Source organism: Physeter macrocephalus, chromosome 1, assembly GCF_002837175.3.
Source record: "Physeter macrocephalus isolate SW-GA chromosome 1, ASM283717v5, whole genome shotgun sequence".
Taxonomy (NCBI): Eukaryota; Metazoa; Chordata; class Mammalia; order Artiodactyla; family Physeteridae; genus Physeter; species Physeter macrocephalus.
The window spans coordinates 130,211,318-130,227,096 of NC_041214.2; the positions used below are offsets into that span (position 1 = coordinate 130,211,318).

At 31.9% G+C, this 15,779-nt stretch overlaps 1 protein-coding gene and 1 long non-coding RNA gene across 3 annotated transcripts in view; one reads left to right on the forward strand and one right to left on the reverse strand.

Moving 5' to 3' along the window:
• LOC129392252 (uncharacterized) overlaps positions 1-15,779 on the forward strand; it is a 377,286-nt gene that overhangs the window by 339,102 nt on the left and 22,405 nt on the right. The window contains exons 4-5 of the long non-coding RNA XR_008617848.1: positions 5,949-6,110; positions 14,485-14,544. This is a non-coding gene — a long non-coding RNA (uncharacterized lncRNA). The remainder of the gene's footprint in view (positions 1-5,948; positions 6,111-14,484; positions 14,545-15,779) is intronic.
• ROBO2 (roundabout guidance receptor 2) overlaps positions 1-15,779 on the reverse strand; it is a 551,426-nt gene that overhangs the window by 52,746 nt on the left and 482,901 nt on the right. For both annotated transcript variants that reach the window (XM_055086130.1, XM_024120135.2), the window contains exons 16-17: positions 13,500-13,671; positions 3,348-3,530 (exon numbers count right to left, since the gene is read on the reverse strand). In XM_055086130.1, coding sequence (XP_054942105.1) covers positions 3,348-3,530; positions 13,500-13,671 — 355 coding nt within the window. The remainder of the gene's footprint in view (positions 1-3,347; positions 3,531-13,499; positions 13,672-15,779) is intronic.

Genomic DNA, 15,779 nt, shown 5'->3' on the forward strand with positions numbered 1-15,779 from the left:
AAAAAAAAAAAAAAAAACAAAAAAAAAACCCAAAGAATAAATAGGAAAAAATTGAATAGGAAGTTAGTTAGTGTGTAATTTTGCCCTGGGGAAATCGCCAAGTTCTTGTATGTAAAGAAGCAAAACACGTTCAGGCCAAATTCTCCTCTCAGATCATTTAAGTGTATAAGTTTACATTTGATTCTTGATAGTTGCTTTTATAATCTAAGGTGCTAATCCACTAGTGTTCTATGATCAATATGTTAAAGCCTCTGAAACATAAGAAAAATATCAACACTGAGTAGCATGCCATTTTTTTTTACCTTCCTTTTAAGCATTCAAATATAATTTTCCACATGGAGATGGAGAATCAAAGATTAGCCACAATAAAATCAGCGGGTTTTTGCCTGTACAGAGTGAGTGGAAAGTATCCTGCCGAGAGTTAGAGTCTCCACTCTGCAACTTATTTCTTCTCCCCACTAGTTAAAATCTTCCCTCTGGTGGTTAAAATCTACCTGTGATGGTTAAGAAGACTTGGAATGAAGTAGGAAAAAGCAAGTGCTGAAATCAAATTTTACCTGCTTTTCAATTCTACTTAGGATCAGTCTAGCGTTATTAAAATGCATGTTTCTTAATTTACATCAATTGCAGCAGAGTTTAAGTATAATCCAAGATCACATTTGGGGTTTGAAATTAATGAAGACATTTTTTGTTATAAATTAATTTAAATACCTATCCCAAAGTAGACTTTCATTTATTTGAAAAAAAAGTTATTGCTATCATAAATCAATAAGAAAATTTTGAAACTATATAGATATCACCATGTAGTAAAAAGTGGAAACATTAGACTTTTCGTTTTGTGAATAAAATTACATTGCTTTAATGTTACTGGGTTTAGTTTTCATGCTTGTTAAATTATAAGATTTCCAGAGAAATTTTTAGGAAAACCAAAAATAAACAGAACTAGTACACATAGACTATTTTCTCTATAATTTTTATAAAACACTTCAGAGAAAAATATCCCTGTACGAAACCCCTGTGCTCTTAAAATGGATCATTATTAGCTCATGCATGAAATATCAGAAATTTAAACATATGATAAATACGTACTACACTAATCACTCCTATTTAAAATCCTCATATTCTCAAGAATATAAAAATTCCAGGAGGTGGAGGATAGGATATTTATGGAGGGAAATGTCTAGAGAATATCGCCAGGTCAGATATGCAATGCTAAGTACCTGTGGTTTGGATTTTCATTTGCTTCTCACCTAGAAGAGAACAGCAGCTGCTGGAAGGCAAATTACCAGCTGAAGGTGAATCCATTCTGAGAGTCAGCCATCTATCAACTAAGTATAAAGGTTCAGAAAGGCTGCTCTGTGGCTTGACCTTATTCCAAAATATTTGAAGTGCATAGCACCTTGCCAGTTAGCAGTTCTTCTACAAGCAGGTGGATATCAATCACAATGAGAACTGATAATAGGAAATGTACTATTCTTGTCAAGCTCAAAGACCAACAGATATTTTCAAATTAAATGCATAGGTTTTGCAAAGAACTGCTGTTTCAAAAAAGAAGAAGAAAAAAGGCTATCTGACATAATTTTACTAAAAACATAAACTAGTAATTATGAGACCTATGCTATTTTGCAGGCGTGAGTGAATAAAGATGTCTGGAGGGTAAAAATGCAACACTCCAAACGTGGCATCTTAGAACTTTGTACTGAAGTGGCTAGCATAGTCAATCTTTTATTATTTTCACTAAAGCCAAGCAATGAGATAAAACAAAAAAATAGTCCTTGAATTAAATCATTCTTCCTTATTTCTCATGTGATTTATATGAGCGTGTCACAGAGACGAAATGGAACGTGGTGATTGACTAAACAGGTTGATGGACAATACCTTCAGGGAACGAAAGCAGAGGACTGGACTGCAAAACAAGAAGTTATGTTAAAGTATCTTTAATGTTCATGACTCTGACACTCAGCAGTTATTGCCCAGCATACCTTTCCAGGAAGAATCACTCACTGGTAGGGTGATAAAGCACTCAGATGATAAAGCATAAGGAAGCAGGCATCAGCAACCAATGAGAAATGAGAATGGCACAGCAACAGCAAGTCACAAAGCATGAAAGCCCCTTTTCAATGGATACATTATACTACCTTCTCTAGTCCTGGGAATTTGTTCTAACCAGTAACTGACAAACTTTATTTTCACAAAATATAGACATGAGCCACCGTGTGATCGTCAAATGATCGTATTTAAATGCTATCGAATAACAAGAAAGACAACCAAGTGGGTGCTATTCCTTTCATTTTGAACTATTCTCAGAAGCTCAGACACCTACAAGCTACAGCAGCGGATAAGTTTAATAAGAATTGAAGCCTCTGTCAAAGTCACTTAACACATTTCTGCTTCTTACTAAAGTAAAAATTAGAAATAGAAGATGAATAAAATATCTCAAAAATTTTAAAATATTTGTAGGACGATGGTAAATTAAAATTGTTCCCTTGTAAATTCTACAAAGTGTGAAATATTGTGAGACAATTTCTTTTGATGATCATTGTTAGGGAAAGTACTTAAAATGCATTGCAATTTAAACTGTAATTGAATATAGCTTCAGTATTGAGTTCATTTTTTCAGTCACTGACTTGATAATTTTCTCTCTCTCTTCCTTGGAAGTATTTTGAAGGCCATAATTTTGGACATCCTTAAAATTCCTGTTCTTGATTCTAAGAAGAAAACATTTTTGCGAACAAGTAGAACACCAACGGTCTTCTTTTTCTTCTGCTGTTTCTTTTGCTTCTCCTTTTTCTTCCTTCTAAAATTCCTATTGGTCACTTTGAAATAGACATCCTATTTAAGTGACTAGTAAATCACTTAATTCATGCCTCATCAGTCTCATCAATCCTGATGAGATTTTTTTTTGCTTCCTTTGTATTTTCCATCTGAGACACAGTTTCTATTGTAATCTGTATCATGAAATACAAAGAACTACATTTCAAATCTTTCCTCTTTTTTTCTGAGCATTTTAGGAATGCTCTTGCTTAAATTCACTTTTCAAACAATGGTGTCATAGCGTGCAAAGTTTGTGTGTGTGTGTGTGTGTGTCGAACTAGTTGAGAAAAATGTCTAAGCACTTTATCAGTGTGCATTCTTCTTATGCTTCTTTGGAGATACAAGCAAAAAGATTGCCTTACGGTCATAATGTGATATGGTGAAGAGCAGTGCATTAAAGCATGTTGTCTGTAATTGTTTAAATCAAGCCAAAAACATCCATTCATTCACTCAGTTATTCCATTCCATTCCTTCCCTTGAATTTTGTCATATTTCTAAAGATGACATTTTTTTAGCCGGAAATAGCCTCTTACCAGCATAATTACTGAGTCCCTTTCTCTTCTTTCTTCGCCAATACAACCAGATGCTAAAACCCATCAGAATTACCCAGCAGGCACCACCAATACCAGCTATAAAAGCTGGTTGCTTCACAACATCAGTGATTTGCTCAGTTATGCTGTTATTGTTTTCAGTAATGACAACTTCATTCCTTCCCCCTATGGAAGAAACAACAGTGTTAGTGTTAGTAAATATTAAGACAAAAAACCCCACAAAAATACATATATGGTATGCCAAAGGCACAGAAGATTAGAACATTCTTTGAAGCAGGTAATATTTGCTGTGTCCTGAGCCTGTCACAATTTATTGGTAAGCATATTTTGTAAGTTTCAGAAAAAGAATCAAATCATAAGTTTGAAATGTGATTAAGAACATTGTTCCCTTGTGTTTTGTTTCGCTGTGGACAGATTCAGAACCACTTCTTGATTTATTGCCTCATAAATAAGTACGAAAACAAGTGCTGTGAGCTGAAATAATAGTAACCTTTCTTCAGTTAGGTAAAACATTTTGTAATATAATTCTCATTTTTTTAAAAAAAGCAACTATAACATTTAACGCCAGGTATTTGAAAATTACCTTCCCCCTACAGCACTGCCTAAATACAAATGTTCAAAATATTGCCCTTAATATTCTACCAAAGGTCTTATTTTGATCAAACATATTTTAATTTTCTGGAAGGTATTAAAATTACTATATTAAACAATGACAATTATGTAAACATCTTTTCATAGAGATTAGTATCTACAGTTAAAACCTCATGAAAAGATAAAATTCCTAAATGCCCTTAAAGTATTTGAAACTAATTCGAAAATCCACTTGAAAGCTGGATACAAAACAACTTGAAAATTCATTCTAAGGTCTATGTAACAAAAACATACATTTAAATCTGGACTAAGATTATTCTAGTAGTCATGTTTCTGACAATTTAGCCCTCTCAGAGATAATAAAGAAAATCTCAATCCACATTTTTAAACAGGTTTAAAACTCATGGAATCATAATATCAATGAAGAGCAAAGATTTATGTGTTTATTTAACAGATGGATTAATTCAGACACTGGAAATTTAGTGATTTCTTATGTTAATATCATATCTCATTAGTAACTAATCCAATACTTAAAAAATAAATTGTAAGCAAAATATAAATGGCAAATTTCAGCATATCACATCACAGGAATGTGTAATTCTCATTGTTTCAGTTATCATGGCACTGTAATATATTAGAAAGTGCAAGGTCTTTGAAGTTCCACATTTGAGTATCATCTCTGACACTTACTAGCTAAGTAAGCAGTGAGTTTATGTAGGGCACTTAATCTTTTGGAATCCCTGTTTCTGTTAGTTGGCAACAGTACTGTCTATTTCATTTATTTGGGAGGATTAATTGAGACGATGTATGTAAAGAGGTTAATAGGAACACAGTAATTATAGCCCATGTAAGGCTAAGAGTTACTTTAAGGGCCACTCAGGTAGGAATATAAGTTGTAAATTATCTAGATGTGAGAGTTCTGCAAACAATAGGTGACTTGTTTACCAAGGTTTCACCTTTCTTCCAGGGCAGAAAATTAGCCTATATTCCCCAGCCTCCCTTGTAGATGAGTACAACAAAGTGACTGAATATTTAGCCAATTGTACACAGGCAGATGCATACTACCTCCGGATCTGACCCGTAAATCACTGTGACAATACGTCACACTCTCTTTCCTAGCATGTTGGATAGAAACGAGGGATCTGCGGCAGGATGCTGACCATCTAAGACAGTGGTCCCCAACCTTTTGGGCACCAGGGACCGGTTTCGTGGAAGACAATTTTTCCACGGGCGGGCGTGGAGGAGGGGAGAAGGTTCAGGCGGTAATGCGAGTGATGGGCAGATGAAGCTTGCCCGCCCGCCTCTCACTTCCTGCTCTGCGGCCTGGTGCTTACCAGTTCGCGGCCCAGGGGATGGGGACCCCTGCTCTAAGAGACATAGAGCCATTGATGGAAGGAGCCACGTTCCGTGAAAAATTTTATGGGGTAGAAACCCCATCCTCCATTCTGCTGACTCATATTAGGCTGGGCTATGAATAAGAAACTTTTACTTTGTTAAGCCAATCAGTATGCCCACTTGTTTGTTATAGCTGCTAGCGTTTTATATAGTCTAATATTCCATTCTTGAAACATCTTTTGTGTTAATTTCCTGATTTAAAAACTAGCTTCACTTATGTAGTGAAGCTGGTTCATTTTCCTAATCTATCTGCTCTTAGTTACTATACATACAAACATAGTCAAAAATGTATTTAAAATGAGCTCATATTTTCAACTTGAGACATATCAATACATATATCTGGTGATTGTGCTAAACACTAGTAGTTACTAAAAAGAAAACACCTTGTAGCACAAACAGAAAAGAAAATTCATCCTTCATTTGTGTAAAAGATCCATAAAATGTCTTATTGAATATAGTAAAATATTTATTTATGTTACCCAAAGTGTGTAAGTATTTCTTATGCTGTTAGTATTTTTAAAACAATGTTGTCAGTTGGACTAATTAGAGCACAGACATGGGATGTGTGTGACCTGTAACACTCCATTGTTCTTTCAGACAAAAAAATATAATGAAATATAATGTCTTCCTCCCACTGGAGAGTAATGAAGAACAAAACTAATTTGTTGGACTAAAAATTAATTAGACACATCAGATTCGATTGTACCTATTACTGTGAAAGTTTGCAGTTGTTCCACATATTATTACCAACTATGTAAGGTAAGCGTGAAATAGGCAAATGATTAAAGAAACAATAGGTATATTACTAAGCAAGATTACTGAGAATTTTAAGTCAATGTAATTTGGTTATATGACATGCTGTTTGATGCTTATATATATAAATGTATTTGGTTGTATTTGTGTAATTGCAAACATATAAAATTATGGATATTTTGATGTAAAAGTCACCTTACCAGTGGAGACAGCAAATAAAAGAACAATACTACTTTTAAGTCTGTGTAAGGCTATTTATTATATTTATACAAATTTTAATTAAAGGCCCCTTAATGTAACTTTTTGGAATAAAAACTAAGCTGAGAAGGAATAGATGAAACAGTACATTGTCTGGCATAAGACAAATCTAAAATTATCAGCCATAAATTACATCAAATGCCAATACATGATTTAATTAAAGCAAAGGGGAAATGAGGAAGAGCTTGAGTCACTTCAAGTGCTGTTTCCAGTACTGAATAGACAATAGGAAAAGCATAAATTGAAAGAGAAATGGAGATTAGCCATCACTAAATCACTTTTCAACTAAGGAATAACAGTTGTGTAGATAAGGTTATCAGACAAGATGTTACGGTAGATATGCAGGGGTAATTAAAGAAACAATTAAAGGCTTCTTCAGTACAACAGTAGATATTAAAAAGAAATAAATCTCTCGAGGACAAATAGCCTTTTCCAGGCTGAATTGTGCTTGTGTGTGTGTGTGTGTGTGTTTATTTCAAGTAGTACAATTCTATTTCCTATAATTATGTCTTGGATATTGTGTATTCCAACTACATGAAAAGGAGATAGAAATATTACTTATTAGATTATTTTTTATTTCATAGAAAAATTTGAAAAGTATGATACATAAACAAATTAAAAGGTACTCATTATCTACTTATCCACTTGATCATTCGGTCTTTTTAAAATAATACGAGTTAAGCAAAACTTTCCATTTGATTTAAAAAAAATCTTAGTTAAAATTATTATTTTAAGTTACCATACAATTGTTTATTCTTAACTGTCATGACATGAACTTGGAGAAGTGGTGTTACTGCAATTTTTACTTGCCTCCAAATACAATAAATCCCCCAACTATTGTGAAGCAAATAGGTAACTACTACAAACCAAAATCGAAACCAAAACAAACCAACTTTTCCATGCTTGAGAATTATATTTATTACCAAAGATGACAGAAAACAAAAAGAAAACATGAAAGGAAATTATAGATATTTGGTAATCCTACTGATCTTTGATTTCGAAAAATTACATTCAGTCAATCTTTTTCATATATATGCTAGAAGGGTAAAAAAAAAAAGTGAAAAAAAAAAAAAGCTTTGTTTACCTATCTGGGAGCTCTCATAGAAAGCTATACCTTTCAAACATGTTTCATATTTTTTTAAGTGAAAAATTACTGCCTTATTTCTAAATAACAAATATTCTAAATATTATTTAGAAAATATGTAGAAATAAGAATAAGTTCATCTATATCTGTTAAATCCTTTTGGGTGTACCTGTATTTCTTTCTTATTCCAATTTATTTTAGAAAATCTCAGAAGGGCAAGATTATAGGTTTCCCGCAGGTTAAGGAATTAATTCAGTTTGTATGACTAATTAAGAAAGGGAAGGCAATTTAAAGAAAAGTTAATACTAAAACTTTTAAAATGTTTTTAATATATAAAAGGAAGAATACTTGGAGAATCTAAAAAATTTTAACATGACGACTGAATATTAAAATCTCTTCATTATATAATAAATACATTGTAAAAAGAAAAAATTTCCCAGAATTTGGTAGTATGTTCTATGTACATATTTTAGAAAATAAACAGAAAAGAATGCAAATGGCACATTGGCTTGTATGAAACTCTGGACAAAAGTATTTTTAAAATATATAAACTCTAGAAAGAACATTAAAAAAGATAAAGAAGACACCGACAAACAAATAAAATCAGGGTAAACTGAAGGGATTTGCCTTTTGAAAGAATAAAACCACTCAAGAAAAAGAAAATCTGCATTTATGAGGCTTTCTACCCCCTTAGAGAGCTCAATCCATGCAGCACTAGGGAGCTAGAACTCAAGCTGAAAATCTCAGTCTTATTTCTAAAAGGTGTCAGAAGATAGCCTTCACAGCTGCCAGTGTGACAAAGAATTAAGGGAGAAACCATGTGAAAGAGGGAGAGACAGGAGAGTGATGTTCTCAAATCTGTGTATAAATTCACCCTCAGTACTAGTGTGAACCCTGAATTGTGCATGCAGAAGGACGATTTCAAGGATTTGGTGAAACTCAAAAGGTAAAAGGCTGCAAAGACTGAGCAGACTCTCTCACTGCAGAGAAGATTGTGTTTGAAGTTTAAATTCCATCAAGTTAGGCAGACCAGATAAAAATATTAGGCTTTTCACTGAAAGTCCAGGAGCACTATGCCTTAGAAGTAAAAATTAAACTGAGGTTTTGCCTGAAGAATATTGTCAAAACATAAATAGTCCATACTAACAATATGTAAAAACCAAGCCACCACAAGATCAAGATGATCAGCCAGTAACATAACTGCCTCTAAGGAAAAGAAAAATAACATTCTTCAGAAGATCACAAAATTGTATAGTATGTTTTCTGCAATGTCCAGTATATAGTAAAAAATTACCAGGCATGCAAAAACAAGCAAAACAATAATAACAACCACAATAACAAAAATGAGGAAAAGATAACCCAAGATCAAGAGGAATAGTAATCAATAGAAATAGACCAAGAGATGACATGGATGTTGAAATTAGGAGGAAAGGACTTTCAAGCAGCTATTACAATATGTTCATTAATTTAAAACAATAGAGTCCTAATGAATGAACACATGGGGAATTTCAGAGGGAAATGAAAAATGTAAAAGAGAACAAATGGAATTTGTACTATATAAACTGAATTATTCACTGGCTACTTCCATTTCTGCCCATGAAGGAATAACAGGAATGAGACATGCAATCCCACCATAAACAAGGAAAATCTAGGCAAAATATGTGAAACAAAAGGACAGAACTATGATAAAAAAGGAAATAAAAAAGGGGAATCTTACGATATTCATATCTGTCTATCTGGAGACAATTTCTAAAATGTGATGCAACGAAGGGGAGTCCAAAAATGGCTGAATAGCATTCCTGAGTTAAAAAGAGACAGTAAAACTCAGGCAGACTCAAGGATTGAATTTAAGGAACAGAATATCAGAAAAACGTGGGTAATATAAAATATTTTTTCTTAGTTTTAATTTATTTGAAAGATAGTTGATTGTTTAGAGCAAAAGCAATAATAATACTTTAGTCTGTGTATTGGTTTTTATTACATGTGCAGGAGTAAAAGGTAAAACAAGAGCAAAAAGCTTGAAAGGGAGGAAAATGGAATTATATTTTCTAAGATCCATATAGCATAGGCTAATCCTAGAGTAATCATTACAAAAATAAGTATACTTAATGATTCAATAGTGAACATAAAATATTATACAGAAAGTCATTTTATTCATCCAAAAGAAATCAGTAAATTAGGAAAATAGGAACAAAGTCAGATAAAAAAAAATAGCAAAAGGGTAATTCTAAGCTCCAAAACATCAATATCGCATTAAAGATAATAAACACTCCAATTAAAAGGCAAAGATTGTCATATTGGATAAACAATAAGGCCTCACAATATGCAATTTAAATAATAGAAATGTGCATTAAATACAAAGACATAGGAGTTAAAATAAAAGGATGAAAAAAAAATCACAAAACGCAAACACTTACACGGGTGTACTAACATCAGACAGAGTAAGTTCCAAGACAAAGAATCGTATGAGGAAATAAAGTGAGGCATTTCATAATGAAAAAGCATAAGTTCATTAAGAAGCTATAACAATCTTAAAATATACTCAGTTAAAACAGAGTAGCAAAATACATGAAACAAAAACTTATAAACAAAATGGAGAAATATACAAATTTATAATTATAATAAATTGCCAGGCTCTTTTCTTATTAATTAAAAGAATGCATTAACAGAAAATAAGTAAGGACTTGAACAATACTACCAACTGATTTGACCTGACATTTATTGAACATTCCATTTCAAGACAGAAAAATAAAAATGAACATAGTTTTTAAATGCACAAGGCACACTCGCTAAAATGAAATTCTGGGCCATAAACTAAGTCTCCATATTTAAAAAGCTAAATTCATGTAAAATACACTCTCTGACCCCAGTGAAATTAAATTAGAAATCAGCAACAAAAATCTATATGGAAAATACCAAAACATTTGGAAATTTAATAGCACATTTCCAAATAACTTCTGCAAAACCCAAAAATTTTTAGGGAAAGTGAAAAGTGTTTTCAACTTTATGATAAATGATAATTTACATCAAATTTGTAAGATTCAGCTGAAGAAGTGCTTAGAGGGAAATTTATAACTTTAAATATTCGTATTAGAAAAGAAGAGAGGTCCAAATCATTGATATAAGTTTCTATCTTAAGAAGCAACATAAAAGTAAGCAGAAGAAAAAAAATATCAGAAATCGCTTAGTTAGAAAATAAATAAATAAAACTAACAAAGCCAAAATTTGTACGCTGAAAGGATTAATAAAATTGATAAATCTTTATCAAGATTAAAGTTGGAGAGAGGGAAGAGAGAGAGAGGGTAGGGGGCAACGAGAAAGGAGAAGAGAGAGAGAGAGAGAGCATCAATCCACAGTACTTATGAATAAAAGAGATGGCATTACTACTCATCCTGCAAACATTACAATTAAAGGGATTACAAATAAGGAGCTACTGCAAATAAACATGTGATAATAAATTCAACAATTTAGATGGATTAAACAAATTCATTGGTTGGCAAACACCAAAAATCCATTTACCACAACCAACAGAGAAGAAAAAAGTATCTGAATAAATGTAAATTCATAACAATAAAAATAATTCACAAAGAAAACTCTAGGCACAGATATCTTCATTGAATTCTAGAAGTATTTAAGGAAGAAATAGGACAAGGCCTACCAAGACTCTTACAGAATGTAAAAGAGGAAGGAATACTTCCCAACCCATTAAAGCTAGCCTCCCTGATTCCAAAACCTGACAAAGACATCAAAGGAAAACTATCGATCAATATCCCTCATGAACATAGATGCAAAATTCTTTACTAAATGTTAGCAAATCAGATCCAGTAGTATCTGTAAAAAGCATAATATATCCTGACCAAGTGGGATTTATCCCAAGAATGCCAGGTTTATTTACCTTTAAAACCATAGAATTTATCATATTAACAGAAATAAGGAGAAAGAAAATAGATGATTATCTGAATACCTTCAGAAAAAGTATTTTGCAACTATTAAAATAAGTGAGTGAAGTTAGTAAGGCCATAAGATAAAAGGGCAATACATAAAGTTAAATTTATATATAACATAAAGTAGTTGAAAAAGGGAATTTTATAAATCCACTTGTAATAGTGTAAAAAACGTTAAATACTCAGGAAAAAGTTTAACAGAACATAGGTTAAGGCCATATGTTGAAAACTACAAAATATTGTTGAGAAAAATAAAGACAAATAATGGAGAGGTACATCAAGTTCCCACAGAGAAAGACTGACTATGAAAATGTTTAATCTTTCCAATTTGATGTATAGATTCACTGTATTTTTAAACATAAATATAATTTTTCCGACATAATTTTGTAGAAAAAAATTTTCCAAACTTTTTTTCCAACATAATTTTGTAGAAACTGACATGCTGATTTGAAAAGTATATGGAAAAGCAAAAGGTCTGGAATAGCCAAAAAAATTTTGGAGAAGAAAATGATGCAGTATTCACATTACCTGATTTCAGGACTTTCTATGAGCTATTAGTAATCAAGACACTGTGGTTTGGCATATGGATAGACATATAAACAAATGGAATAATACAGGGAATCCAGGAATGGATCCATACGTATATAGTTAACTGGAGAAAGGAAAGTTTTTTCAGTGAAAGATACCTATGCATTTTGATTTTACATATGGAAATAAATAAGCCTCAACCCTCAAATCACATGCAATTACTTTAAGATGAATTATAGACCTATGCATAAAAGCTAAAACTATAAAGCTTCTGGAAGAAAATATCTTTGCTATCTAGATTTAGGGCATAGTTTCTTGAAAGTACTAAACATGAAAGAAAAATCTGATAAATTATAAATCATGTAAATTGAAAACTACTGCTCATCAAAAGACACTACCAAGAAAAGGACTAAGAAAGCCATAAATTGGGAGAAAATATTTGTGATACAATCTATGACAGATAATTTATATTGAAAATGTACAAATAACTCCTCTTAGTAACGAGACAAATGACACCATTTTAAAAAAGGCAAAGACTTGGAAATTTTACAAAAGAAAATATGTGAATGGCCAATAAGCACATGTGAAGTTGCTCAACATCATTAGTCATCAAAGAAAATTGAAGTGAAAATGACAATGAGGGACTCTTACACTCACTGAAATGGCTAAAATGACAGATGGCAACATTAAATGTCAGTGAGGATGTAGAAAAACTGGAAGTCATATTCTTTCCCTGTGAGAGTATAAAATTATACAATTTGAAAAAATATTTAGAGTTTCTTATAAAGTCAAACTACATCAGTGCTGTTACCCAGAAATTCCACTTCTAGGTAATTCTCCAAAAGAAATAAAAACATATGTCCTCAAAAAAACTTCTTACACATTCTCTCAAGAGAAAAGCAGAGAAACAAAATATGATACATTCACATGATTGAATACTGCTCAGAAATAAAACATATGAATTGCATAATACATGTATGGGAGAATCTCAAAAACATTATGTTTAGTGAAAGAAGCCAGACACAAAATATTATATTCTGTATGATTCCATTTATATATATTTCAAGAAAAGTCAAACATAATCCATGGTGATAGGAAGCAATTTTCTGTAATGATGATAGTAGATTGAATAGGGATTTCTTCTTTGGGATAGTTTATTTGGATTACTAGTTTCTTTTGGCCTGTTTCTGGTTAATTTTTGACATTTTTCTGGCTAAGAGGAGGTATACAGATTTGAAACATAATGTGCCTTCTTTAGTAACTGCCTCATTTCCTATTGTATTTCAAAGGCATCAAAATTACAAATGAAACTATAGATTAAAAATAATTTTCAAACCAACTTTCAGCATGTAAACTCTTAATGATTATGATTTTAAGAAGTTTGTGGAAATCCTAAGAGCATAAGCAATTGCTAAACATTTTGTTAGAAGCTCTAGTCGGTTTATTTGCCTATATGATGTGCGCATCTTATTACTCATTATTTACTGTATATCCACTGTTGGGATGCAGATTCAAAAAAATGATCTACTTTGTTACCCATTGACTGATTCTAAAACACATACCATAGGGATTGGTACTCACCAATTATTATTGGCTGTGGCTCACTTTTTACTCCAACTCCTGCACTGGTACTAGCTGCAACCTCTACCCGGTACTGAATACCTGGGAATAATCCACCAATTATTACAGATCGAATGGCTGCATCCACAGTTTTGTTGATGTGGAATCGTGTTTCATTCCCCAGACACCAGATCTATAGAAATGTAAAGTGAATATCAAAAGAATATAAAATTATTTTTTTCTGGTAATTAGTTCATTATAATTCATTAAATCTTTTAGTAGAGACCAATCTATTTTCTAGTCTTATAGAAGTATTTGTAAATGACATTTTCTAAAGCCTAATTTCTGCTGTTTATATATATATATGTATGTATGTATATATATATATATGCGCGTGTGTGTGTGTATTAAAGAACAACAAAAGAAGCTACAACTATGCAGTGTTCCTTTAAATTTTACAATCAACACTGAATGCTCATAGTATAATGATTCCCTCAACACCTCTACAAGGTCTGGAAAGTGGTCCTTGATTGCAAATGGCGTTTAGGTATGGATTAAAACACACAAATTCCTCTGCTTAATTTATCAAGATTTATTACGCAAAAAATTATTAAAAATATGGTGATTATGAGTTGTAGTATCCAAAGTATATAGGTGCACATCTAAGTAATTTATATTTCATTTAAGAAAATATTAACTTACACAGAAGTGATTAACAAGATTAATTGACTAAAGTTATAGGTATTGACTGAGATAAAATTAAAGCCAATATTTACACTGACAGTAATAAATCTTAATATTGATCAAAACATATCTATACATACACATGCATGAGAACAGAGTGGTGGGAAGTCTTTAAACACTGATGTGAGGGACGCTAGGCTTGTACTTCCAATAAGAATCAAATTGTAAGTCATACATTCTTTTGGGATATGGAAATCTGTTACTGTAAAATGTGTTATAAAAAATTCTACTGTGTGTACTTATTTGTATTTCTATTATACAGTATTTATAATCTACATGGGGACACGTAAGTAGGAACACACATTGCTTGTTTCTGAAAGAGGTAAGTTCCTGAAACTTTTTCTTTAAAAGAATGCCTTTGAATTGCAGATGTCTTTTATTTAGTCTAAGAAACCGAAGTTACTAGTGAAGGATTATTTAGCCCTTAACAAAATATACACATTTTTACCAAAATAGGACAATCTCATATAAGTGAGAAAATTTACAACTTATGAAAAATTATCATGTTGTGAAAAAAGATCAATATTTAAATAAATAGAAGTTGAAGATATTTAGTCCTAGATGATATAAAAGTAAAATCCTAAACTCACTAAAAACCACACACACTCCAGGGTAGATAATGTTTTGCTTTTAAAACAATGTGTCCTAACACTTATAAAATTTCTGATTTTTTATAATTATGCTATTGTAAAAGCACTTACTCTTATTTTCTTATTCAGATTTCTTTATAATGTGATGGGAATAATTTTAAAATAAATTCTTATGCAAATTTAGTCCATTTGCTTCAGTAACTTAACCATTAACTTAGGAAAATTCTACTTTAACTTTCACATTTTTTCCTAGAAGTAACAATGTTTTGAGTAAAATTATTCAGCTTAATTTCACATACCAACTATGAATTTCTGGGGTGAGGTGGGGTGTCTAGTTTTCTTTTCTAATAGATCTACTTAGCATGTTATTATCAGATTTCTATAAAAATTTATTAATAGCAAAAAAGCATAGTTTTGAATTTTTACAAGATTTAATGAGGTGTTTTCCTCTCCCATGTGGTCTAATCACATCACAATTAATCAGAACCTTATTTCTCAAAGTTAGACAACTTGTGATTCTTAAGTGATGTCGCTCAAATGACGGTGAAGAAACAACGAATATATACTGTTTCCAAATAGCAACAAATTCATCAGTTGAAAAATAAGAGTTTTTCAAAATTTGTTTTTTCAATGGCTCCCTTTTTTCAAGTGAAATATCTTACAGAACCTTTTACCAATAACTTGGTAAAAGCAGAATTTACAGTGGGAGGTGGTACTGCCCACCCTCTTATCTCCATCTCAACTCTTGAAACCCCTGAAGCATCTTTTTTATGAGAATACAGTTTAAAAACAGCTGTTCTAAGTCCCATTACACAGAAATCTAATAACAAAGATAAAGGCACTTCCTAGGATAGGGCTTCACTATCTACCTTCTACCCTGTCTCTCTAAATCCCTGAGGCTCTGCAATCACATTATAAAAACAACAACAACACTGCATTCTTGTGGTTTACTTGTCCATCTGAGTTT